This window comes from Pogoniulus pusillus, chromosome 24, assembly GCF_015220805.1.
Source record: "Pogoniulus pusillus isolate bPogPus1 chromosome 24, bPogPus1.pri, whole genome shotgun sequence".
In the NCBI taxonomy this organism is placed as follows: Eukaryota; Metazoa; Chordata; class Aves; order Piciformes; family Lybiidae; genus Pogoniulus; species Pogoniulus pusillus.
This window is the reverse complement of record NC_087287.1, coordinates 10,939,756-10,967,351: the sequence shown is the minus strand read 5'-3', so window position 1 is coordinate 10,967,351 and position 27,596 is coordinate 10,939,756. Positions and strand designations below refer to the sequence as shown.

General features: G+C 48.5%; 1 protein-coding gene across 4 annotated transcripts in view; it reads left to right on the top strand.

Annotated features, from left to right (window-relative positions):
* Positions 1 to 2,576: 2,576 nt before the first annotated feature.
* The window catches only part of PAK6 (p21 (RAC1) activated kinase 6), a 42,864-nt gene continuing 17,844 nt past the window's right edge, over positions 2,577 to 27,596 (top strand). Inside the window, exons 1-4 of one of the 4 annotated variants that reach the window (XM_064163571.1) lie at positions 2,577 to 3,034; positions 13,807 to 14,141; positions 14,472 to 14,664; positions 26,378 to 26,586. In XM_064163571.1, coding sequence (XP_064019641.1) covers positions 14,583 to 14,664; positions 26,378 to 26,586 — 291 coding nt within the window. In that variant the 5' untranslated portion in view covers positions 2,577 to 3,034; positions 13,807 to 14,141; positions 14,472 to 14,582. Of the gene's footprint in view, positions 3,035 to 13,806; positions 14,142 to 14,471; positions 14,665 to 15,231; positions 15,297 to 22,282; positions 22,428 to 25,578; positions 25,637 to 26,377; positions 26,587 to 27,596 lie in introns of those variants that run through there. The other 3 variants (XM_064163572.1, XM_064163575.1, XM_064163574.1) reach the window with 3 other exon arrangements.

Below are 27,596 nucleotides of genomic sequence, written 5' to 3'. Positions count from 1 at the left end.
TTTGGTGAGCTATTTGTCTAAAACTGAGAAAATTCAAGGAGGAAAAAAAATCCACATTTTTAAGGAAGAACCTCACCACATTTTGTGTCATTGTGAGTGATCTGCTCAATTATGGACTCCATGCATGAACTCTGCTTCAGTTCTACCAAACCTGCTCTAAATCAGGTCCAACTGTTTCTTTTTCGGTTCATGAGATTTATGACTACCTTGAAAAGGAGACAAATTACACCTGCATGTGCATCAGCAAATAATTCTAAATCATTCCTCTCTGCTGCTGCTGATTTCCCAAATAATAAATATTCCAACAATGGCTTTAGGCTAAACTGTAACTTCTGAGGTGCTGCTGTGCACTAGTGATTTTTCCAGTGCTATCTTTAGTGTTCTTATTCTGAGGTATTTGACACTAGTCTCCAGAATTGGTGGTGAGTCCCTGTCCTGGAGCCCAGTATACCCCAACATTCCTCTCCCTCTGGGGTTTGAATGGGAGAGGAGAAGGTGTGAAAAAAGCTGTTTTCCCCCCTAGCCCTGCAGGTGTGAAGGGGGGGAGCAAAGGGGTGCCTGTGCTGGAAGTGGGCTGGGGACTGGCTGTGGTAATTTGGCTCTTTGTCTAGGAAGGGTATAAATAGTGGGGGACTGCCCACCTTAGAGTTCTCTCCCACCTGCATAGTTCCTGCAGAAAGAGTCCCCTGGTGCTCCAAAGAAGCCACACTCATTAAGTGATAAGCAAGCAGTACACAGCAGTACTCATGTGTGACTGTCCCCTCTCTTTGTGGCCTGCTCTTGCCTTTCCCTCAGGAGTGGCTGTGTTTCAGCAGATTCTTCAGGACAGAAGTTAATACCCAAACATGACCTCAAAAATTGCTGTGAGCTGGGAAAGCTCAGTCCAGCTCTAATGAATGAAAGTCCAAGAGCTGGCAGCATTCAGTAATTTCACAGGCTCAGAATATCTTCTAACAGGAAAATTCTTTTTCTGAGACTTGTTGACAGAAATGTCAAGAATGAAAGTGCTGCCTTTGCCTCCACCCACCTCAGCAAAAAGTCGGGGGGAGAAAAGCAGCTCTTTATAAATAGCTCTGTTCCTGTCGTATTTGTAAATCCAGAGCTTTTTGTGTCAATGACATCACCCTCTTCTCCATGGCAACTCCCTACCATGTCCAAACTGCAGGGCACTAGCAGAAAAACTTCAGTTAGCAAATGAACAGGTTGATTCCAGATGATTTAATTGAGAAATAGTGCCAATGGGTGACAGGAGGGGGTGGGAAACATGAGCCAAGGGGCTCCTGTCAGCTCTAGTCCTCTGGAAAGCTGGCACCTGCATCGACTGTTTCCCCATCTCTTCTGCTGAAGTCCTTGTTAGGAGGAGGTAGAGGAGGAGGAGGTGGGCGGAAGGCAGGCAGGAATCTTACTCTCCATCTCCTGTGTGTCTGGAGAGAAGCACTCCAGGTGACTAAGCAGGAGGAGCATGACTGACTCACTCTGGAGTTATTTGCTCTCTCCCCCTCCCATCTTTACTGTTTGTTTTTTAGCGTTCACCCAACAGCTTGTATTTTTCCCCAGGCCCTGATGAGAAAGAATTAGCAGCAGGGTTTTTATGTTACCTAATGTTCACAAAAAAATGTGCTTGTGGTGATCCAGGTGAGGAAATCAAAGCCAGCTCTGCTTTTCTTGCTTTCTCAAGGTAGAACAATGAATTGTCTCTTGGATACCACACCTTTATCTTTAAAAGAAAAAGTGCTTCTCCCTTCTGAATGTTATCCAGGAAATGCTGAAGTAACTGAGATGCCAGGAAGCTGTAAATAACTGGCTGCTTTAGCAGGCTACCTATGGAAAATACCCGACTGCCTCACTGGCAGCCCTGCTGGTTTTGACTTGATTTCCAACCCAGCTGCAGTGAGGGGAAGCGATTTCACTTGCTGCCTTGATTAGAGAATTGGATTTTGCTGGGTTTCACTTGGGACTGAAGGAACAGGAGCAGAATGGCTACATCTGCAGAGTCTTTAACCAGTGTAAACTGTCGCTGCTTCAATCAGCTTCAGCAATCTGCCCCAATTTACATCCCTGTGAAGTCGAAAGCCTTAGAGCAATTCACCTCCTTCCTTCCGCAAGGTGCCATGAGATCTGCTGCTGAGATCCAGCCCGCGGAAGCCTCCACTTGATTTTTGTACTTTGCAGTTTTTGCAGTTGCATGACATAAGAGCAGGCAAGTTGTGCAAGATCAGCGCAGCCCCACAGAGCTCTGCCATCCAGCAAGGGCCGTGGCAACACTTAAGCAGCTTGCGAAGGAAGACTTGGGTTTGCCTGAGTGATGGGGGAGCGCTGTGCTCGCTGCTCCGGGTCTGCAGTTTGCACCTCTACAGGGCACAGGAGGCTTTAATCACCGTCTCCAGGTGTGAGGCTTTGTGCTGTCTGTTAACTCCTTCCCCACCGCGCAGTGAAGTCTAAGTCGGCCATCCTGTGCTTTCAAAGCTCAGCAGAGAGGATACGCAGGCATTGTCTACACACCAGAATCTCGATGAGCATTTTGCTCTTGTCTATCGTGCTAAATGTCACTCAAGGCACAGTCCCATCCTCTTTGCTGAGCTCACAGCATCAGCCCACCAGAAAAAGAAAGGTCCCAGAAAACCTCTATTCACTGCATCACAGGATCTTGAGAGGGCTAAGTGTCTCCAGTGAGCTCTCCTCAGGTTTAACTGCAGGGGTTTGATGGAATTTATCGTCGTGGGCTGCTCCAACTGTAGGGATCTTTTGCTTTCAGTGGATTCTCCCAAAGCCTCTGCTGCCGGCCAGGAGTGTGTGTGGGGGTGTGGCACTGCTGTGCTCCCCCACAGGCTCTGGGGCAGTGCTGGTGAGCTGAGGCTGTTTGCTGACTGAACCAGGATCTTTCTGAAGAAGCCTGCAGACGGAATTGAGAATTTTTTGCCTGAAGCAAGGGATGTTTCCCGTGTTTAAGACAAGCAGCAACCTGCAGTCAGGAGGAAGAAGAGGCTGAATTCACTCCAGAAGTATTTCTCTGAGATTTCCCTCCCCCCTCAAGGTAAGGCTGCTGCTGCGGGAGGTAGATGGGGCAACAGGGTCCAGCATTCTCAACACTAAAACCGAGATGACTTTTAGAACGGGGTTTAATTTCCCAAGCTGTAAAAATGAGATAAATCTCTGAGGTCTCTGGCACTCCCATTTTTAGGCTGGAAATTCCAATCAGCCACTAAGAACTAATTTTCCGAGGTCTGAAGCCATTAAAAAGAGGAGGGGAATGCTTTTAACCCTGCCTTTTGCCTGGCTGTGTTCAAGTGGTGAATAAATGTTGTGTGCCCTGCTTCTAAACTGTCCTTAAATAGCATGCTGGGTGTTGTAGAAACAGCGAGTGAATGGAAACACAATTTAGTAAATAGACATAAGCTTATGGCTTATTAATTTAGTTTAGTGCTTCAGAACCTTGATAAAGTATTTGTTGTTTCACAGGCGGCAAAACGAAGACAGGTCCCTGCCTTGGGAACTTGAAGGTTTTTTAATAGGCTTGGTTTGAAGAAATGTTATGGAAACAAGAGCAAGGGGATAAGATATTTCTTTTTGAAAGCATCTATTTGAATTGCACCTGAACAACCAGTTTATCACTGTTGAAAATTATTTGTGGAGAGGCCAGAGAGTAGTAGAGAGCTTCTTGTTCCAGCTGCAGCAACTTGGTTGAAAAGCCCTAAAGTAGGCAAAAACTACCATGGATGTAGAGATGGCTCTGGAGAAAACTGGGGAGTAAGGTCTCAAAAATCTCCTAGCACCTGCATCCTCTCTTCCCAGGGATACACCAAACCCTGAAACTCCTTCTAGATGGGAAGCCTCCAGGCTGAGGGCTGCATGCTTAGGTTCTGGTGTGTAAGTTATAGTCCTTGATGGAAGTGCAGCAGAGCACAAATGTCAAAGAGGTGTTGGAACCATCATGGAAAGCACTTGCTGAGCCGGGAAGTGCAGGAGGGAGGGAAGGCACGACTCTGTGGTTGCTCTTTGAATCCCAGTTGCTCTGATACTTGGGTGCAGCTCCACTTTGCTCTGGGAAAAGGAGTAAAATGGGCTTTTCAGCAAAATATATTGAGGGGAGCAAGTGATCACAGAATCATGCAGGTTGGAAAAGATCTTTCAGAACATCACGTCCAACCATAACCCAGCTACCATGACCACTAAACGATATCCTGAAGCACCACATCCACACATTTCTTGAACACTTTCAGGCATGGTGACTCCAGCACCAATCTGGGCAGCTTGTTCCAATGCCTGAGCTCTCTTCTAGCAAAGAAATGTTTTTGTTATTAGTAAGCTTTTGCACCTAGAGCTGAAAAGGAGGAAAGAAGCCTTGTCAGGGCTGCAAGAATTGAAATCCAAATACTCTCTGACTTGTTGCCTTCCCTCCTCTATGTGAGGTGAGGACCAGAGTGGTCTCTGCAGAGGAAGTTGTGCTCTGTGAAGACCACAGAGTGTTTGGTGAGGCTGCCTGCAGAAGATGATTTGTGCCCAGGATCTAGGCAAGGTTTGGTGGCCAGTAGCATGTTTGATGCCAGCAGACACTGCATAACCCTCTGCTGTCTTGGCAGTTGGCTGTGCCTGGGGCTGGAGCAGGCCATGCTGTTGGATGATGTTGCTGCAGTTTGAGTCCACTTTGTAGGAAGAGTTGATATGAGGATATTCCAGCCAGCTTCACAGTCAGGAGTCATCAGTTCTGCCTCTGACACTTGGGGGACATGAATGAATAGCTCTTAAAACATACCTAGGGCAGCTTCCAAGAATTGTCTGTACTGAAGTCCATAATCCAGCACGAACTGATTCGTTATCCAGGGGCAGCAGAGACTTTGAAGAGGTGTTTGCTTGGTGTGTGGACACAATGAATTTTAAACTCCTGAAGAAAATCTGCCTTGGCAACTTCCAGTGGTGTATTTGGAGAAGACAGACCCAATCTAGAATCCTTTCGTTTGGAGGGGACTTTTAAGGGTTTTCTAGTCCAATTCCTCTGCAATCAGCAGGGGTGTCTGCAACTACAGCAGGTTGCTCAGAGCCCCAAACAACCTGACCTGCAATGGTTCTGGGGGGAGGGGCAGCTCCCACCCCTCTGGGCAACCTGGGCCAGGGCCTCATCACCCTCGGTGGAAAAAAAATCCTTCTTTCTCTCCAGTCTTATTCTTCCTCTTTTAATTCCAGACCATCACTCCTTGTCTTGTAACAACGGGCCCTGCTCAAAAATCTGCCCCCAGCTTTCTTCTTGGCCCCTTTAAGAACCAAAAGGCCACCAGGTCTCATGGGAAGCCTTCTCTTCTCCACGCTGAACAACCCCAACTCTCTCAGCCTGCCCTCACAGCAGAAGGGTTCCACCCCTCCCATCATTGCTGTAGACTACTCTGACCCTGCTCCAACAGGTCCAGATGGAGCTTTTGATGGGAGATGGGGCTTTTGTCAGCTCCTGAGAGAGCTGTAGCAGGAGAGAGGGATAAACAGAAGGAAGCAAGGGGTGCTGCTGGAGAATGGCAAGTAGATAAAGGTGATCTTAATTGAGAAGGAGGATTGGTATTTAATTAAAACTACTGCTAAAGCACAAGCTCTTCATAGTAAAATAAATAATAGCAGGACATGAGTAATTCCTCTCAGGGGAACACTGGAGAGAAAATTACCCTCATGTAATAATGAAAGGGGCCTGTGTGCCATGGCTCAGAGGAATTGTAACGGGATGGGATGATTCCTCACTGCTACCAAGTTCAGACATGGTTCAAGTCAAAAGGAACTGAAACCTGCAAGAGCACGACCTCCTTAAGGCTCTCAGGATGTTTCAGAAAGTAGAGCTGTCTCCCTTACTGAACCCACCATTGGTGCTTCACTTGGCAGTCACAGAATCACAGAATGGCTTGGGTTGGAAAGGACTCCCAGGTCCTTCTCCTTGAAGCTGCTTCCCAGCAGCTCACCTCTCACCTGTACTGCTGCAGGGAAGGTGCACCTTGCCAGGTTCAGGGCTCTACACTTACCCTTGTTGCAATTCACGAGGTTCCTCTCCCCACAACTCTCCAGCCTGGCCAGGCCACGGCATAGCAGAAGCTGAAGTGCCTTTTACAGTGGAGTTGAAGAGCTGTGTTTAGATGGGGAGGGTAAGTATGAAAGCCTCCTCTTAATCTGGGCCAGGAAGAGAGAGGTTAATATGTGTAGTGGCCAGAAGGCACTACATAAAGCTTAAAATAACCAAGATCAAGATAATTTGGCTTGAAAAACCATCTGGGTCTTGATTCAGTACTCATTAACATTCACAGTAGCCTTATGATTGGCTTCTGGAAGAATTAAGCAGTGTATTACACTTTCTGATGAGTACTTTGGGCCCTGGCCAAGAGAGTCCATAAATGCAGCAAAAATCATAGCATCACAGAATGTGAGGGGTTGGAAGGGACCTGTAGAGATCATCTAGTCCAGCCCCACCTGACAAAGCAGGATCATGTAGGACAGGCCACACAGAAATGCATCCAGGTGGGTTTAGATTGTCTCCAGAGAAGGAGACTCCACAGCCTCTCTGGGCAGCCTGCTCCAGTGCTCCATCACTCTTACTGTAAAGAAGTTTCTCCTCATATTGAGATGGAATTTTCTGTGTTCCAGCTTAAATCCATTTTTCCTGAAATGGCCTGAAATTGTGCCAGGAGGTTTAGGTTGGAGATTAGGAACAATTTCTTTTCTGACAGAGTGATCAGGCAATATGGTGGTGGAGTCATTGTCCCTGGAGGTGTTCAAGACACATGTGGATATGGCACCTGGGGACATGCTTTAGTGGCCATGGTGCTGTTGGGTCTTTTCCAATCCAAATGATTCTATGACACTTGTAGTCTGTGAGGGCAGTTCCCTACCTCCACCATGCCAGAAGTGTACTGGGAGCCTCCTGCACTGCTCAGAGCCACGTGGCTGGATTGTCAAAGCCATTGGCTCCAGCTCTCAAATTAGTCCAGGCTCCTGAGAGTTGGGTTTGAACGTACCCAGAGGTAGAGAGTCACTAATGGCAGCAAATGGCATTAGGTTGCTGCTGCCACTATTTTAGCCACCAGAAACTGAGTTCTGGTTAATACTTCTGCTGACTGACCTAGTTATTTGGAGCAGAAGCTGTAGAGCCTGTCTCTCCTCTGCCAGACAAGGATTTCATTCTGCTTGTCTATAGCATCTTTAAGGATCTCAGCAGGCCTGAGAACACCAGCAGATGAAAACCTCCTCTATTCTATAGGGGTCAAGCATTGTCACAGCCATGTTAATAGCCTGCAAAATGAAAGGTGATGTGGTGAGTCTATGGCAGAGATGATCTACCCTGAGCTGCTGAGATGTGGCCATAGCAGACTGATCATACTGATTTTCTTAGTGAGAAGCGGCAAATAGAAGTTTTGGAGAAGATGGCACCAACTTGTCTGGTGGAACATGGCATTATCTCTGGTAGAACCTAACATGGCTCTGAGTTTCTGAAAGCAGAAGATCTGGAAGAGGTGTGAGATGGCTGGGAGCCAAGCTGTCTTGATATTATCTGCAGGGAATGTCTACCAAGCCACAGGAATTTCACCAGCAGCAAAACAGTATGTGCTGCATCCAGGTGATCTTGAGCTTCAGTTTCAACATCTCCTCAGAGCGGGAGTTCAGATTCTCAAAAGACCCTGCTGATTTCTTCTCTCTTGAGGCTTAACCTGCTCTCTTGCTTTGCTGTGTTCTCGGCTCTCACTGCAGCAGCCAAGTGCTCTCAGCCTGGCAAGACCTCCTGCTCCACAGCTAAGCTTTGGTCCACCATTGGAGGTGTCTGGCCCAGGAGGGCCTGGCTGTTGTTTTGCCCTAGGGCTGAAGAAAGCTTGAAGCAGTACAAATCTTCTCCTTTCATGTCACTCAGAATTTGCTGTATTTGGTGGAAGGGACTTCACCACATCACCCAGCCAGGTTTGAGCACCTGGATGTGTCCCGATCTGCCAGCATGTGGCAGAGGTGATGAACTTGCAGAATCATAGAGTTGTTTGAGTTGGAAAATATCTCTAAGGTCATTGAGTCCAACCTTCAGCTCAGCACCACTATTTCCATTAAACCATGTCCCCAAATGCTCTGGAACACCTCCAGCGACAGTGACCCCACTACCTTCATGAGCAGCCTGCTCCAATGTCTCACTAAACCAACTTCCACTTCTTCATCTCTGGGGCATTTGTTGGGCTTTGTTTGTTCTGAATTGGGCAAAAAGGAAACTGGATGAGGCTGTTGTTGTGGAGGTAGGGAATTCATGTGGCCAAGTCAGGAATTTATAGAAAAATAGAGTTCTGTTATTTTCCCCAAAAACCTGCCCCCAAAATGGTATACAGAAATCAACTCAGTTTTAATTAGCAGATTCGGTCAGATTGAGAAGATCTACAAGGATACCACAGGTAGTTTGACTGCTTTGGAAGTGAGGAGTTGGAAAAGGCTGTTAAATCCAGCATCCTCGCCTACTCATCAGGCTGAGCCGTTCGTGTTTGCTCACAGGTGAGTCGGGCCGGCTGAAAGGAAGGGCGCTCCAGACGCTCGTCCCCTCGCTCTCTTTCAGAGGCCCTCCAGAGATCCTTAAGGACTATCAAGCTGCACAAAGGGTGGTAATGGTGGAAGCCTCCAGAGCAGAGACCGCCCTGTCCCTCGGGAGCTTGTCCTTCGGAGCGCCAGGGGCCTCCTTCTTGCAGAATCTACCCAGGCCGGGGGAGAACTCTAAGGCGGGCACCCCAGGGCGGGAAGTCCCCCAAGAGTTATGCCCTTCCTAGACGCAGAGCCGAGTCCCCACTGCCGGGGCGGGAAGGGCACAGCCGATCCGCAGCGCGGGCACTGCGCGGGCACCCCTCGCGCCCGAAGGGCCCTTGCTGCCCCCTCAGGCCCGCAGGCAGCGGGGGTGGGACAGGTCTTTTCCCGCCTTTTCCTCCCCCACTCAAACCACCGCAGAGGGAGAGGAATTTGGGGGTATTCAGGACTCCAGGACAGCTCTCAACCTTGGAGACAGAGGCAGCTGAGTGAGCTCCTGAGGTGGCGATGCAGATGAGGCTTTGTCATGCTGGGATCTTGAGGACACCACCTCCATCAAGTCAGCAATGCATAGTAAGCAGGAGGCGAACCCTAATGTTGGAGCCAGCAATCCAAAGAGTGCTCTCCTGACGTTTTCTGGCTGCAGTAGCCTTGGGGGAAGGTAGCTGAGCTGTAAGCACTTATTTAGAGTGAAACTGCCTCTGGATTGCTGCCTCCTTATCTGCAGCCCTGGCTAATGTCAGTTTTGATTACCAGACTTACAGACTTGATTCCTATCTCTAGTGCTTCCTCCCACCAGTTGGTGCTGATGCTTTGTGAATTTCCAGCACACCCTTTCTCCTAGTGACCGCTTTGTCCCTACTGTTGGTCTGGTTTTTCACTTCCCTACCCCGTTTGCTCTCGATTTCAAGAGCCATGAAAGAGAAGAGAGACCACTCTTCTTTGATGAAATATGTTGGAGCCACCTAGAAAATCCTAGAGCTCAGAGGAGCCTTGCTAGAAGTTCTGGTTCTGAGCCATAGCTTAGCTCCACGGGTGCAGTCTCCTCAGTCCTTTCTTGGGCTTTCCTGAGCATAGAATAATCACAGAATGGTTTGGGTTGGAAGGAACCTTAAAGACCATCGAGTTACAGGCCCCCTGCCATGGGCAGGGATAGCTTCCACTAGGCCTGATTGCTCAAGGCTCCATCCAACCTGTCCTTGAACACCGTGAGGGAGGGGACATCCGCAGCCTCCCTGGGGAACCTCTTCCTGATGCTTTGGTGTTAGTCTTCTCCTGGGAGCTCTGCTGAAGCAGGATAATGTTTTCTTAACAGATTGCCCAGTTCCCTCGAGCTCCAAACAAGTGGCCAGGTTTCTCCAGGCTGAGATAGCAGGAAGACATCACATGTGGTAGAGCTGGTCTTGGGGCCTCTAATGCTTTTGTCCAAGGTTAGAAGTGCCCAGCCTTGCCTGCTGGCACAGTAAAACCTTGAAAAGTGGGGTGGTTTTTTGGTTTTGTTTTGGTTTTCTCTCTCTCTCTCACCAGGTACTGCTTCAGGAGGGATGAAATGGGCTTGAATGGAACCTAGATTGGATATTAGGAACAATTTCTTTACTGAAATAGTGCTCAGGCATTGGAACGGGCTGCCTAGGGAAGTGGTGGAGTCACCCTGGAGGTGACAGTGTGGACATGGCACTTGGGGACATGGTTGAGTGATGGTGTTAGGTTAATGGTTGGACTTAATGATGTTTGAGGTCTTTTCCAGTCTGAACAATTCTATGATTCTGTTGCAGCATCAGAGCAGGACCCGAGGTGCTGGTGCTCCCCTGCTGCAGTGATGTGGATGGGCAGGGTGAGAAAAGAAGCCAGATCAGCACTTTTGATCTGAAATTTGCTAGACTTTGCGTCTGGGGAGGGGACTTGGAGTAGGGACTGGCCTTTGTGTAGATAAAGCAGGCAGCCTGCCATGCAAGCATTTCATCAACGTGCCCAGCAGCCCTTACTGCTTCCAGAGCTGGCCATGGCCAGGAGAGGCAGGACCTGACTGAGCACAGAGAGCACAGCAGCCGTGGGAGGAGTGGGAGGTGTGTCTGTGTTTGGATAAATGAGTGAGCATCATTATTTTTATTCCCCTCTTGTGCAATTCCCCAGGTAGGAAGGGAGCAGTGGGCAGGGAAGGAGCAGGGAGACGTTTAATCAAGGGACAACTGCTAAGGGGGGAAATTAGAGATGCATCACTTTTCCTGGGAAAATTTTTCTTCAAAGTGTGTAGGACTGCAGGGATCAAACTTGTGAATAGAGACTGGAAAGGGTCCTAATTTCTCATTAAGGCTGCAGGCAGCTGAGATTCACACTGGCTCAAAGCTTGCCTCAGCTTCATCTGCACTTGTGTCTTGACAAGTCACGCCAGGCTCCTCATTTGTAAAGAACCTGTGCCCAGTTCTAGAGACTGCCTTAGCCTGCAAGCCTGGAAATGGAATAGGCATGCAAATCCGAAGCCACTACCAAGCCTGGGTGACTCCTTGTAGAATATAAATGACATTTCTTTGTGAGGCTCCCGCAGCTGTCATTGTGCAGATGACTCCTCACTGACTGGCCCATCAGCAAAGCAGAGATGCAACAGATGACAATGACAGGTTGCACTCACTGTCACGTTCCCTCTGATCCTCCACCACGCTCCTTCCTTACAATCATAGGCTTGTAGAATTGTTTGGGTTGGAAAAGACCTCTAAGAACGTGGAGTCCAGCAGGTCAACTCAACACCATCGTGGCCATTAAACCATGTCCGCAGGTGCCATGTCCACATGTTTCTTGAACACCTCCAGGGATGGTGACTCTGCCTCCTCCCTGGGCAGCCTGTTCCAATACCTGACCATTCTTGCAGGAAAGAAATTATTCCTAATATCCAACCTAAACCTCCCCTGGCACAATTTCAGGCCATTTCCTCTCGTTGTATCACCTGATACTGGGGACAAGAGGCTGATCTCCACCTCATTCCAACCTCCTTTCAGGAAGTTCTAGGCAGCAATAAGGTCTTCCCTCAGCCTCTTCTTCAGACTAAGCAATCCCAATTCCCTCAGCTGCTCCTCTTCAGACCTGTTCCCCAGAACCTTTACCACGTTTGTTGCACTTATCTGGACACTCTCCAGCAATTCCATGTCCTTCTTGGAGTGACTTGCAAGTTCCACTTTGCAAATTCCAGTCTTCTGGAAAAGACTGTTCTCTTTTCTTGATTTTAGCTTATTTGCTGCTATTAACATGAACTTTCCCTGTTTTGATTGCATCTGTGCATGGGGCCTGCCCTGTGGGAGGAGGCAAGGCTGATCCCCAGACAGAAAGGAACCTGGCTAGCTTCATTTCCTATACCCCAGGGACGCTGCTGGGAGGCTAGAGGCAGGAATCCTCAGTCTCTTTGGCAGGCTCTGGCAGGCAAGGACCTGCAGTGTCATGTAGAAGTGGTGACTGCACTTTCAGGAAGCAGCGTTCCACAGCTCAGCTAGCAGGTCTGGAGGTAAGGATTAGGAACCTCAGATCATCAGCTGCAGTGCCAGGGTTTCCTTTATGTTCTCTAGATGAACCTCAGTTCTGTTCCTCCTCCACATTTCTGTAGATCTTGCACGTTCCTGCTAGATCTGTGACTCTGGTTGTTGTACAAAGATAGCTGAAGGGAACCTACCTTCCAGTGTCTGGGAGGAACCTGCAGGAAGGCTGGAGAGGGACTTTTCATAAAGATGTCCAGCAACAGGATAAAGAAGGATGGTTTTAAGCTGAGTGAGACTACGTTTAAACTGGATCTTTTCAGTACAAGGGTGGTGAGACTCTGAAATAGGCTGCCCAGAGTGGTTGTGGATGCTCCCTCCCTGGAGGTGTTCAAGGCCAGGTTGGATGAGGTCTTGAGCAACCAAGTCTAGTCAAGAGGTGTCTGTGCCTAGGGCAGGGAGGTTAAAGCAGATGATCTCTAAGGTCTCTTCCAACCTAAGCCATTCTATTGTTTTATGATTCTATGATACTGCAGGCTAGTGAGGTAGGATGAGTAGGTTGGAAAGAAAATGGGAATGTGGGGACACTGGACTGGTCCACCACTGCTGGACAAGCAACTCCTGGCAGAAATGATGACAGCCTAATGGTTGCAGCATGTCCTTTATTTATTTTAAAGGCAGATCAACAAAAACAACATAAAAAGACATGGAGGTAGGCTTTTTAAAGTTTCTGTCTCTGTGCTTTGGGCCTGCAAGTACCTTAGGGCTAATCCAGCACTGGTAGTGGTTTGGAGACGCAAAAAAGTTCAGGCATTGAAGTAGATTGCCCAGGGAGGTGGTCTAGTCACCATCTCTGGAGGTGTTCAAGATATCTGTGGACATGGCACTGTGGGACATGGTTTAATGGCCATGGTGGTGTTGGGTTGATGGTTGGACTCCATGATGTTAGAGGCCTTCTCAATTCCATGATTCTGCAATTCTTAAGAACCCACTCCACCCGCAGTGAAGAAAGAGCAGCTGATGGGTTTGTTGACATGAACTTTCACCTCTCCCAGCTTGCAGTCCCCAGATTGTCCTCTTATGATGCCACCTTTCCACCCCTGCCCACCCACCAGCACTACTGGTGGAGCTGGTGTCCTGCTGAACACAAGTCACTTGCAGTAATCTCTGTTTTCAGTAGTTAGTAAACCCCAAGGCATGGCACAGGCAGTACAACAGGATTCCAGGGTGACAACCTGACTTCAGGCCTTGCAGCCCTGCCTCCTGCCCAGCCACAGCACCAGGTCACATGCTGCTCGTCTGTAATGCAAATCCCTTTGGGAATGTTTCTCTAGCCAGCCACACAGAGCAAGGAATCAAAGCTTTCCTGCCCGGAATGAGAAGGAATCGGTAGCAGGTCTTGAATTTTGCAGCCAGGTGATGCAGGTGGAGATGTCAGGATTGGTTAGAAGCTGCAGCAGCTCCATGCCCCGAGGCTGTGGAGCAGGGAGAGAAGAGCTAACCAGCAACTTGGAGCTTTAATAAGTCAGCAGTGAACTGGGGGTGGGAGGGGAAGTAAAAAGAGAATGGGAGACGATCTGATGAGGAACTTGGGCACATTGGCACATTGAACAGGGCTGGGTGATAGGGTGGACTGGATGATCTTGAAGGTCTCTTCCAACCTGGTTGATTCTATGAGTCTATGGTCTAACATCTGTGCACAGGGAGATGTCGAGTTACGGTTGGACTTGATGATCAGGCAATTCTGCCACCTCTCCAAGGTTCTTACTGAAGACCCAGCAAAACTGAGTGTCCCAGGAGTGACTGATCTCTTTCTGTCTCTCATCCTCCCTAGGGACTTCAAAATAAGATCGTGAGGAGAAGACAAGAGGATCCCGGGTGGCTCTGCTGTCAGCGTCTCTCGTTTTCCATAGAAGAATCTGAGGCTTCTCCTCGCCGCCGAACGCTTCTGTGTCCCATCTGCTACCACACCCTGAAATCAAACTCGGCAGCTTGGGTGAAGCAGGCACTGTACAAACATGTCAGACTTGCCTCCACCCCTTTTTCCTCTCCCGTTTTCTCCTGCTGGCTTCTCCTCTCGGGTTGATCAGTGTGTCAGCGGATTCCGGCGGCGGCGGAGCATTCCCGTTCTCACCTCACCCCTGGTGACGGAGCAATGAGGAGTCAGGGGTAAGCTCCCTCCCGCAGGTCTGGGGCTCTGCCTTGACTCCGCTGCTTTCGGGCGGTAACCCCAGCACCCTAATGGCCGCTGTTCCGTGCCATTTGTTCCCTCTCTTTCCAGAGGACTAGCTTTGTCACTTTGAACTAACGTCTTCATCTCGGCTCCCTACTGGCTGTGCTGCCACAGCTTAACCCCTTCCCTGCAGAGCCGAGCCCCTTCACTGCCACTGGAGAACGGTCCCACGACCGTGGGCAGTGCCAGCCTAGGGCGAAGTGGGAGTGAATTGGTCTGAAGGGGGTCATACTTTTTTTTTTTAATTTATTTTTTTTCCCCTCAAGGGATGGTTCTGAAAGGGAAGAAACCCTTGGAGCTGAATTCCTTTGGGAAGGAGTTTGCTTCATCTTTACTCCTATAGCCCAGCAACACTGTCCTCCAATCGGCTTTGCTGCATGACAGTGGGAGAGTTTCCCTCCAGATCCTTCCTTTCACTTGGACTTGTCCTCCACCAGCGTTTCTGCAGTAGGACTACCGGTAAGATCTTGTGGGTTTTGCTTTCTTTTAAGTGGGCTTCTGTATGTGTCTGTGGTGCCTGGGAGTCTAGTGAGCTGCTGACATTCCAGAAGATGGGGAGTGGGGAGGAAAAGGCATTATTGAGTCTTGCAGGCAGATGTTCTTCACCGCGGTGAAGAAGGGGTTAACAATGACTGTGGGTGATGCTTGAGAAAGCAGACAGCACGTCAGGAGCATGCACGCTCATTGCCTTTACGGGAGAACTAGCAATGTCTCCTCTGAAGTCTTTGCAAGGACCCTCACTGTATCTTAGGTCTACCTGAATTACCAGTCACATCCCCATGGATGTGTTCCTGACCTGCTGGCTGCTTTGCCCACCCAGATCCTCCCAGCACACCTTCCCAGGCCATGCTGTAGTACTTACGGGTGTAGGGGCTGGCTGAGCTCATCTAAGTGAAGTTACAACCTCAGATTCCATTGGGCGTTTCTACTTAATTCTATTGGCCAGGTGGCAACCAGTGGGTGCAGCTGCAGAGGACAGCCCTGTCCCTCAGGGTTTGCTGATGCCTCCGCTTTCTTCTTTGCCAGGACATTAATGCTTTGATGTGTTTGGGGACAGAGGACTGAAAAAGCAGAAGAGAAGTTTGTGGCTGGTGAGTGGGAGTGCTCGGGTGAGGCTGGGGGAGGGAGGTGAGATCACCCTCTACAACTCCCCGCAAGGAGGTCGGAGTGGGGTGGGAGTTGGGCTCTCCTAGCATGCAACAAATGTCAGGACAAGAGGAAAGGGCCTCAAGTTGTGCCACGGGAGGTTCTGTTTGGATATCAGGAGGAATTTCTTTACGGCGAGGGTTCTTGGGCACTGGAACAGGCTGCTTGGGGAGCTCGTGGAGTTGCCGTCCCTGGAGAAGTTTAAAAGCTGCTTGGATGTGGTGCTGAGGGATGTGGTTTAGTGGCAGTAGCTTAGCAGCACTGGTGGTATTGTGATCTCCAGGTGTGCAGTTGGACTTGATGATCTCAAAGGTCTCATCCAACCTCAACAGTTCTGTTGTTCCATGATTTACTCTCTTCCTCTGCTGTTTTGATCTTTGTGCTTGGGTAAAACCTGGCTCAGCCCCTTCACAGCCACTGGGGACAGGGACACTGCTGTGTGGCTCTCTCTCAAGGCTTGTCCCACTGAAAAGTCGTTCTGGATGCTGTGATGAAGCTGTAGATGAATTTCAATATTTTATCCTGCTTTGGTGTGTGCATCCTGTGTGCTGATGTTTCTATATCTGATCAAATACTGGGAGGAGCTATCAGCAAATAGTTTGCTGGGGTTAGTAACTGTGCTTCCAGATGGAAACTCTTTCCTATGCAAGGCATCTTTCTGCCTAGATGGGTGTGAGCATATATGTTCCTGGATAGAATATCCTGGGTCCTGCTGCCAGGATTTGCAAAAGTGAAAAATACCCTTGTTTGGTCACAGAATGGTTTTCATACCCAAACTGGAAGAATTTGACTATCCTGCTGCAGTCACACACACACACACACACACACAAAGAGCACTTTGTAACCTACTTCTCTGATGTGCTTGAGGAAATTCTAAAGCAGACAGATGAGCTAAATTCTATGTGCAAATTGCTTAAAACAGCTAGGATTAGCCAATAGCATCTGCCAGGTTCTGAGTTGTGCATTGCACAGCAGGTTTTCTTGAGGGTCCCAATTTAGGCAGATGCTGAACCAAGTTCAGTTTTGGAACATGTCCAGAGAAGAGCAACCAAGCTGGTGAAGGAACTTGAGCACAAGTCACACCTGAGAAACACCTTAAGGAACTGGGGTTATTTAGCCTTCAGAAGAGGAGGCTGAGGGGAGATCTCATTGCCCTGTACAACTTCCTGAAAGGAAGTTGGAGCCAGGGTGGGGGTCAGTCTCTTCTCGTGTCCAACAAGTGACAGGACAAGAAGAAACAACCTCAGGTTTGCCAAGGGAGGTTCAGGTTGGGTATTGGGAACAAATTCTTCCCAGAAAGGGTTCTTAGGCACTGGAAATGCCTGCCCAGAGTGGTGGTGGAGTCCCCATCCTTCGAGGTGCTTAAAAGCTGTGTGAATGTGGTGCTGAGAGACATGGATTAGTGGCAGTGGCTTAGCAGCAGTGGTGAGATTGTGATCTCCAGGTGACATGGTGATCTAGGAGGTGTGTGCCTGCCAGCATCTCTGCTGGGATGAGCTTTGCAAGCCATCACTGTTCTCACTGAGTGGAGCTGCAGCTTCCCTCTTGTAACCCAGCGTGCCAGAAGCATGACATGGCATGGGGGAGCACAGGGTGACAGCGCTGCAGGTAGAGCTGCAGGACGTGGCACCCAGTGCTTGAAGGGCTTTGCTGGAGTGGTGTGTTCCCCAGATGCAGCAGAGAGCTTTGGCTCCTCCACATGTCACATGACCCTACATGCCAGATGTGGCCCTTTGCACTTGTCCCAGCATAACCTCCTGTCTGGTATGCAAGATGTTGTTGTTCATGGGAGTTTTTGGAGGCAGAACCTTAAACATCCTTATTAGAATCTCAGTAGTATTTTAACACTCATTTTGAATGGGTCTGTCATAAAAGGCAGTGGAGAGTAAAGCCTGGTGTTATGGAATCATAGAATCACAGAATGGTTTGGGTTGGAATGGACATTAAAGCTCATCTAGTTCCAGCTCCCCTACCATGGGCAAGGATGCCTTCCATTGGACCGGGTTGCTCAAGGCCTCATCCAACCTGGCTTTCAACACCTCCAAGAAAGGGGCATCCACAATGTCCCTGGGCATCTTTTTCCAGTGTCTCACCACCATCACTGCAAAGAAATTCTTCCTAATCATCTTACTCACTCTTGAAGTCCTTTGGTGGTGTGGATCAGCAGCAAAATGCAGCCATTTGTTTTAACCCTGATTTGTCCTTTGTGGCAAAACCTGCTAGGAACAGCACAGTTACTCCTTGGACATGGAACAGTGAAGTGGGGATATGCAATGCAGGTCTCAGAGATGCAGTGCTGTGCGGGTTTGATATCCAGAGCAGATGACACAACCATATCAAAGGTTTAGAAGGTGGAGAATCACAGAATACATCATGTTGGAAGGGATCCTCAAAGGACCTATTGTCCAACATCCCTGCAGTCAGCAGGCGCATCTCTAAACAGATCAAGTTGCTCAGGGCCCCAAAAAGTTTGACCTCAAATGTTTGGCAACCTGTTCCAGTGTTCTACCACCCCCATTTTGAAGAACTTCCTGCTGATGTCCAACCTAACTCTACTCTGCTCTAGTTTCAAACTATTGCCTCTCATCCTGTCACCACAAGCCCTCACAAATAGTTCCTCCCCAGCCTTCCTGTAGATCCTCTTCAGATATTAAAATGCAGCTCTCAGGTCTCCCCAAACCCTTTTCTTCTCCAGGCTGAACAGCCCCAACTCTCTCAGTCTGCCTTTGTAGGAGTGCTCCAGCCCTCTGATCATCCTTGTGGCCTCCTCTGGACCTGCTCCAGCAGCTGCATGTCCTCCTTGTGTTGAGGGCTTCCTAGCCTCAGTACTCCATGTTAGGTCTCACCAGAGCAGAGTGGAAGGATCACCTCTCTGATCTGCTGGTCATGCTGCCTTTGATGGAGCTCAGGATGCCATTGGCCTTCTTGGAAAAGGGTCATAAGTGTTGGCATCTGACCTGCAGCACACTTCTTGCTGGCCTTGGGTGAAGAGGATGCAATGAGGTGCAGCCATCTCTTGGTGCTGCAGGGGGATTTGCTTGCTGTTACACTCTCACCAACCACATACAGGTGGGGAAAGTCCAATCTTATAATGGAGGCACTGGATTGCAGGTGAGGTATGGGTGTGATTTTGTGTCTGTAGAGCTGGTTTTTGTCACGGTGTCTAGCCTGCATGCTGGTGTTAAGAGCAAATGTGTGGTTAGAGCTTGCCTTGGATCCCACCAGCCCTGTGCACCCGTGTTTTCTCTCCACAGAGGCCAGGGTGTGTTTGGCCTGGATCTGGACTTAATAGGAAGCTAAAAAGCAGCCAGGAGACATAGCTGGAAGCTCTTTTAGCTTTACCACTCTAGACATAGATAGGAAGAAACAGAGCTAGTAATTTTTTTTTGTCTGGTCTGCAAATGAGGGTAATAATTTCTTTTCCTTCTCTTTCTTGTTTATAAGAAACCTCTGAAGGGTGGGACCTGACTTCAGAGCCTGGCATGATGGGACAGGGACTTCAGCTGGGATTTCTAGGGGACTGTAAAGAATGGAAAACTTTGTCTTCTTAGTCAAAGGGGGGAAAAAAGATCATTAGCATTTGGGACATGCCTGTACTGGCTTCTGAAAGTTCAGGAGGTCTTCTCTTTGCAAGTGCTTTTATAATGTCCCAGGATATACTTGGTCTGCTTTAGGTGTGTTTTGGCTGTGCGTCACAGAGCAGCGTCCAAAACAAGCTCAGCACAGGGGCATTCGCCTGGCAGGTTTCAGGAAAGCAGGTCAAGGGAGGTTCTCCTCCCCTTCTGCTCTGCCCTGGTGAGGCCACAGCTGCATTGCTGGGTCTGATTCTGGGCTACCGAGTTCAAGAGAGACAAGGACTCGCTGGAGAGGGTACAGCAAAGGGCTACAATGATACTTATGTGACAAGAGCATCTCTCTGAGGAGGTAAGACTGAGAGGACTGGGGCTTTTTAGGCTGGAGAAGAGAAGACTGAGGGGGGGACCAGTGTTTTTTTCAGTGGTGCCCAGGACAAGGGGTAATGGGCACAAACTTGAACATAAGAAATTCCATCCAAATGTAAGGAGGAACTTCTTTAATTTAAGGGTGGTGGAGTCCTGGAGCAGACTGCCCAGAGAGGAGTTAGAGCCTCCGTCTCTGGAGGGATTCCAAACCTGCCTGGTCATGTTCCTGTGTGACCTTTTCTAGGTAACTCTACCTTAGTGGTGGTGGGGTTGTACATGATCTCCAGAGGTCCCCTCCAAACCCTACAATTCTGTGATTTATCCCTAATTTATGATCAAGGAAATGGAGCAGGGGAGAAAGAGGCAGCACCAAGAGCCTTCAGACCCTGCTGAGAGGAAGCATGGCAGAAAACCCCTTCCAGCAGTTGTGTTCCTTTCCTCATTCGTCAAGAATAAACCCACCAATACAACAAATATGTCCCTCCCTAAGCTCATTTCTAATGTTATATTAATCTGTGCACTCCTCTGTGTGTGTATGGGCAGGATTTAGAGCATTACATCAGTTTGCTGTGCCGCTGGTTCGCTCTGACACAGCTCTGCTGCTGGGGGCTGGTGAGGAGAGAGAGCAGTGGAAGGAAAGGGTTTGAAACAGGGGAAGCAAGTAATATGGTGAGTTACAAGCACCTGAACTCAAATTGCAGACAAATGTGGAAGGTGTTGAAAGTGGCCAGAGAAGGGCCACGAGAATGACTGAGAGGACTGGAGGAGCCGCCAGACAAAGAAAGGCTGGGAGAGATCACTTTGTTCAGCCTCGAGAAGGGAAGGCTTAAGGGAGACCTTCTTACCATGGACTGTACCTAAATGGTGACTACCTTTATCAAGGAGTCCCATGGAAAAGACCAGGGGTAATAGGTGGAGGCTACTCCTGGGAAGATTCCAGCTGGACTCCAGGAGAACATTTTGCCCCATGACATTGGAATCATCTCCCAAGGGAAGTGATGGATTCCTCTACACTGGACAGTTTCCGCTAGACTGTTAGATAGAAAGGTTGGACCAGATGACCTACAAGGTCCCTTCCAACCTGGCATTCTGGGTGATCATGCCAAGGCTCTGTGTTTTTCCACCCCATTTCAGATCTCAGACAAATTTGCTCCTCTTTGTTGTCATTTCTGACTGCACGAAGTCCCAGTTTGGTTTGTGAGCTGCTCAGGGAGGTAGCCTGTTGTTCTTTGCCTGCAAAGTGCTGCGAACATTCATGGCTTGTTAGAAATAGCAATCATGTCAGAAAGCTTGAGAGGGTAACCATCAGGATTTTGGGAGGTAGGGAACGCAGTGAACTGTGTTCATGTGAACTACATGTGCATGTTCACACATATGTGTCCATGAGCACCTGTGTGCATGCCCCACACATCAGGAGCAGCCTGTTTAACTTGTGCTGCCTTTGAGCTCCCTTTGGTGACTGACCTGTAGAGCAGAGCATGCAAAACCCTCCTGTGTTTAAATCAGTGCCTTCTTTGAGATGTGCTTCATCTTCTGAGATAGAGGTGGTAGGATGGGAGTCAGTGTCTTCTTCCTGCTATCAGGTGAAAGAATGAGATGAAATGGCCTGAGATTGTGCCAGGGAAGGTTTAGGTTGTGTAGTAGGAACAATTTTTTTGCTCAAGATCAGCAGTTGGACTTGGTGATCTCAGAGGTCTCTTTCAACCTCAACAGTTCCATAATTCTGTGATTACTACTCCAGGCTCAATCTGCATGTTGCACTCACATCCTGCAGGAAGAGTTCTCCTCTTAGAATCATACAACTGTTTGGATTGGAAAAGACACCTAAGTTCATCAAGTCCAACCATCAACCTAACACCACCGTGGCCATTAAATCATGCCCCCAAGTGGGATGTCCACACTTTTCTTGGAACCCCCCAGTCTGCGCCAGCATCTCAGTTTGCATAAGAATAGAAACTACACTTGTGTACTGGCATTGAATCATTTTGCCTGTCATAGACTCATTAAGGTCAGAAAAGACCTCTAAGATCATCAAATGAAACCTTTTACCCAACACCCCCACGACCACCAGACCATGTCCCAGAGTGCCGCAGCTATTCATTCTCTGAACACCTCCAGACACAGTGACTCCACCACCTCTGAGCAGCCTGTTCCAATGTCTGACCACTCTTGCAGTAAAGAAACTGTTCCTTATCTCCAACCTAAACCTCCCCGGCACAGTTTCAGTGTAACTCTTGTAGCTGGCCAGAGCAGTTTAGTGCATCAGCTGGGAAGTGCTGGAAATTGCTTCCTCCAGCCCAGGACCAAGTGCTGCATCTGCTCTGGGACAGGAGGAAGGTAGAAATCTGCCTCCAGACCTGTGACAGCAGTGCCAGAAGTGCTGAGGAGTGAGTTCAGTTACTGCAGCAAAGAAGCGGGGGAGGGAGAGCTTATTTTTAACTGGAAACTGCCTAAGTGAGGCGAAGTCGCTCCCTGCTCTCTTGCTATCATCGAGTGTACGTGCGAGTGAACACAGGCAAGGGCACAAATAGTGGGGGGAGGCAAGCCAGCTGGAATGGCTGCGTCTGCTGGCTGCTTTGTCTGAGCCTTTGAACCCCTGTGTTGTCATGAGGACTTCCTGGGAATGCTGATCTACTTATTTTTTACTTTTCCAGCAGGGTTGATGCTTTTTTGTGCCCTGCTCCCTGGCTTGCCTCTCTCCTAGCTATTCCTCCTTTTCTAGCTCTCAGTCCCCATTTCTCTCTTCCATCCTTAATCTTCCCTCCCCTTCTTCTTATCTGAGACTCAGGTTGCCTCTCTCCCAGCCATTCCTCTCTCCCAGCCATTCCTCTCTCCCCTTTCCCAACTCTCATTCTCTTTTTCTCTCTTCCATCCTTGATCTTCCCACCCCTTCCTCTCATCTGAGCCTGACCCTTCTCTCTTCTTGCCCCTCCTTCCCAGCTGATCCCTCCCCCTGCTCTGGATCTGCGGGCTGTGGGATTTTTTTGCTCCTGCTCAGTGGCAGATGTGACAGCTTTTGGAGCTGTATCATCTAGGAACCGCTCTAGCTGGAGTTGCAAAACCCTAACGTGGTTTCCCAGGCAGCAGGAATGGATCGCTGAGAGAATTTCAATCTCCGACTGCTTTTGTCTGGTGGTAGAGACTTTTCTTATTTCTGTTTGTGACATTTCTTGCAGCACAGTTGTCAGCAGGGAAAGAAAGGCTAAAGTCTGGTGGATTATTATAAAATCAGCATCAGGGTATTTGTATTATTCTATTAAACAGATGCTGTCTATGTTTAAGTACAGGTTTGGCTTGATTTGCAAAATGTTATCTGCATAAAATGTTGTTATTAATTTACTGAATGAGCAAAAGGCTTTTGTAATGTCTTTTATTTCAACAATCTTTGGCTGGATCTCGGGGATATGAGTAAATAGCTGCTGCATGGAAAGCACGGAATGAGAGGAGACTGCCTAAATACAGGCAGGGAAATGCAAAACCTACAGAGATTGTGGCAATCCAGTGGATTTTAAATCACTATTTTTAGTGCTTGGATTTCCTTTGCTCTTAAGGCAGCCTACCTTTAAACCACCTGTCTGCTATGGCACTGTCTTTCTAATCAGAGACTGATGCTGGCCAGAGACAGCAAATGTCACTGGGTACCCAGGGGTGCGTTGTGTGTTTGGAGCTGATGACATCGTGGTGGTGTTGCTAAAGACGTCTATTATAAGGCAACAAGCCTGATGCAGACCATGGCACTTTAAAACTGACCAGCAGCACAGGAGATGTTTCATTCTGGGTTTTGGAAGCATGCTTTTATATCTGGGATCTAAGTGAAGTCCAGGTGTTGACTGACAGGGGTAACTAAGCTGGTGAGGGGTTCGGAGAGCAGGGCTTACAAGGAGAGGCTGACAGAGCTGGGATTGTTTAGCCTGAAGTAGAGGAGGCTGAGGGGAGACCTTACTGCTCTCTGCAGCTGCCTGAATGAGGTTATAGTTGAGACTGGCATTGGCCTCACCTCCCAAGTAACTAACAACAGAATGAGTGGTAATAGCTTCAAGCTGCACCAAGGGTGTTTTAGGTTAGATATTAGGAACAGTTTCTTTACTGCAAGAGTGGTCAGGTATTGGAACAGGCTGCTCAGAGAGGTGGCGGAGTCACTGTGTCTGGATGTGTTCAGAGAATGAATAGCTGCGGCACTCTGGGACATGGTCTGGTGGTCGTGGGGGTGTTGGGTAAAAGGTTTCATTTGATGATCTTAGAGGTCTTTTCTGACCTTAATGAGTCTATGACAGGCAAAATGATTCAATGCCAGTACACAAGTGTAGTTTCTATTCTTATGCAAACTGAGATGCTGGCACGGAGGCCCTGGTCCATTCGGGGCCAAAATGTCATCCCTTGCCACCTGAAGCCACTAAAGAGCAAACTTGTAAGACAGAATCACAGAATGGTAGAGGTTGGAGGGGATATCTGGAGATCATCAAGACCAGATCCCCTGCCAAGGCAGGGTGCTGTGTGCTATGCTTTGAATGTCTTCTCATTATGGAGATGAAATTAGGAATGCAGCTGTGAAAGTAGGAGCAGGGGAGAGAAGGAAAGACACTGGTTGAAGTAGCGAATGTTGGTCTGGAAATGCTTCTATCCTAGTGGATCAAGTAGCTGCATGAGTGTTGTGCAGTCAATGATTCAGAATTAAGGCACTTGATGTAATACTCCAGACACACTTCCTGCTTTCCTTGGACGCTGGGAAAGCTCCTCAGCAGCACCAGCTGTTGGTCTGAGCAGCACTAACATCATGAGATAGAATATTTTTTTTTCCCTTTCTGGGACTGTCTGCACTTTTTTTTTTCCCCCTCAAAGATTTGCCCTATGACTTTAATCTTGATTATTAGTTAATATGCAGCACCTAAGGGGCCTTAGAGATGAATCACTGTGTTTGAGGAGGTGCAACAGAGACCTGGAGCACAGACACCTTTCCCATAAGCTCTCCATTAAGATGTATTTGGGTTTTCATTGGAGCATATTATAAGCAAAGATTATTCTGGCTGTGAAACCTCTTCTGGGTAGAGCAGTTGCTTCTAGCCTCATTTGTAAGTGTTTTTTTTTCAGTTGTCTTACCTTCTCTTTTCTCTTTTTTTTTTTCTTTTCAACTGTAAAGTGTCCTTAGTAGGCTCCTAGACACAGTATGACAATGGCCATAGTGTGTGAAGTCTGTCTGTCACCAAGGATGGATTGCATGAGTTTCGACAGTGCAGAGGTCCTTCTGTGCCTGTGACTACAGGATTACAGTAACCAGATGCTAAGGCAGTGTGGATGTGTTTTCAGGATCTAAGTTTAGCACTAGGAAGCAAAATAACACCTGGTGGCTGGACTTTGCTCCCTAAACAAGTTTAAAGTGGAGCAACCTGGAAAATGTTTGACACCTGGGGGGAAAAACCACGAGGTGTGCTGACCATGGAGACCAGTGCCCTCTGGAAACGTGCTCATGTCTACACCATAATATGTTATCTCTGTCTGTGTTCTGTGTCTCTGACCCTTGGCAATAATTATTCAGCACAAATAGTTGGAAGACCTCAAGAGGTCTGTAGTCCAATCCCCTTCTCAAAACAGGGCATGCTGTAAGGGTCAGGGCCAAGTTGCTCAGGGCTTTGTCTTCGAGAGTAAACTTGCCCTTAAAAACCTCTGAGGCTGGAGACTGCACAGCCTCTCTGGACAAGCTGTGAGCTGTTTCTTCATGGGAAGAATAACTTCACCCTCACCTCATCTTCCACATTTGTCTTTTGTGCTGAGTTAGTGTCCATCCCTCACAGTTTTCCAGCTATTCAAGCTTCCCACCTCTGTGACTGCTTCCAGAACACCAGTTCTTCCTTTTCCTTCATATCTTCCCAATTGCAAAAGGATCTGAAACTTCTGCCTTTCTATCTGTCTGCATCTCTCTTTCTTTTCCAGTCAGATTTGGACTGTCTCTTGTGTTTGGATATGTTTAACTGTTAGCTGCTTTTGGCTTGTTGCTGTTGCAATGGCTGTTCACACAAACTGACTCTTTCAGCCCCCGGGGGAAAGGAATCTTAGCTTTTAATTTTAGCTTCTTCAGCTACCTGCTGACAGAGTTTGATTTCCACCTACCACCTCCTCCCTCCCTCCTAAACACTCCAAGCTAGAAGAACTGAGATCCAAAAATTATTCTTGGGTGGTTCTTCCTTTGGCAACAGCTCTGTTGTCTTCAAATGGGAATCAAATGGATGTTACTTGGAGTAACCAGTGAGAAGACAACCTGAGTCCTTTTCACAACCACTCTTCATTCCAGACTTGCCATGAAATCAACAGTGTCTTAAGTGGCTGGACTGTGAAGCCACGTAACCTGGGTACGAGCCTGTAAAGTATTAAGTATCTCTCTCATGTGTATTTAACACATTTATATCAGGCAAGATAAATGAAGGAAGCCAAGTGGTGGGAGTTCAGCTGTAGACTAACAGGTGTCTGGTTCTTTTCTGAGCTAGGAGCAGTTTCGCAGTGGGCAGAGTACTGCAAAGGTCACTACGCATCCTGGCTCCACCAGTGACCTGTGAGGTGGTCCTGAGCGAGTCACTGTCTCCTATTGCCATCTGTAAAAGGAGATGATTGACTCTGTTGTTAAAGTGCTTGGTAATGTTCTTGGTCAGTGGAATTAACTAATAGAATTCATAGAATTATTTTGGTTGGGAAAGATCTTGGCACTGGTGAAGCCACACCTTGAATCCTGAGGCTGGGGCAGGTCTAGAGAAGGGCAGCAAAGCTGGTGAAGGGCCTTGAACACAAGTTCTGTAAGGAATGGCTGGGGGAACAGGCTGCCCAGGGAGCTGGTGGAGCAAGCATCCCTGGAGGGGTTTCAAAGCTGCGTGCATGTGCTGCTGAGAGATCTGCTTTAGTGGCAGTAGCTTAGCAGCAGTGGTGTAACTGTGAGCTCCAGGTGAGCAGCTGGACTTAACGATCTCAGAGATCTCTTCCAACCTCAAGCATTGTGAGTTTATGATAAGGTCACTGAGTCCAACTGCTTTGTGTTAGCTGATACTGGCCATGTTGGTCCTGGACACATGAGCACTGTGGCATTGCCTTCTCTGCTTCAGGCACCATGTTCCGCAAGAAGAAGAAGAAACGCCCGGAGATCTCGGCTCCGCAGAACTTCGAGCACCGTGTCCACACTTCCTTTGACCCAAAGGAGGGGAAATTTGTGGGCCTGCCCCCACAATGGCAGAATATTCTAGACACGCTGAGGCGCCCCAAGCCAGTGGTCGACCCTTCAAGGATCACAAGGATGCAACTCCAGCCTATGAAGGTAAGAGAGGAAGGGGAGGACCAACCTGAGGCAGTGTTTTCATTGCCCCAGGTGTATTGAAATGGAGCTAGGGGGGAATCTGTAAGGAATCTCCCAGCAGATCCAGAGAGATGATTCTACCATAGAATCATAGAATGGTTTAGATTGGAAGGGGCCTCAAAGATCATCTTGTTCCAATCCCTTGCCATAGGCCGGGACACCTACCACTAGGTTGTCCGAGGCCTCATCTAACCTAGCCTTGAACACCTCCAGGGAGGGAGCAGCCACAACCTCCCTGGGCAACCTGTGCCAGTGTCTCACCACCCCCATTGTAAAGAACTTCTTCCTAATATCCAATTTGAATCTCCCCCCTGCCAGTTTAAACCCATAATTCCTCGTCCTGTCATTACAAGACCTTGTCAATAGTCCCTCTCCAAACTTCCTGTGGGCCCCCTTCACATACTGAAAGGCCACTCTGCTCTGCGCTGGTGAGACCTCACCTAGAGTGCTGTGTCCAGCTCTGTGGCTCTGTACACAAGAGGAGGCCACAAAGATGATCAGAGGGCTGGAGCACCTTTCCTATGCTGGGACATTTGGGGTGTTCAGCTTGGAGAACGGAAGGCTCTGGTGAGACCTTAGAGCTGCATTTCAATATCTGAAGGGGACGTACAGGAAGGCTGGGGAGGGACTGTTTAGAAGAGCCTGTGGCAATAAGATGAGGGGCAGTGGTTTGACACTGGAGGCGGGGAGATATAGGTTGGACACCAGGAGGAAGCTTTTCACAGTGAGGGTGGTGAGACACTGGGATGTGTTCCTCAGAGAGGCCACATCCATGGACATATTCAAGGTCGAACTTTCTGGGTCCCTGAGCAACCTGCTCGAATTGTAGATGTGCCTGCTGACTACAGGGGAGTTGGACAAGATGACCTTTGAGAATCTCTTCCACCTCAGTGTATTCTGTTATTCTATGACTCTGATTCAGTGGATAGCAGGATCTGGGCTCTAATAACTGGGACATTTGAGGTGATAGT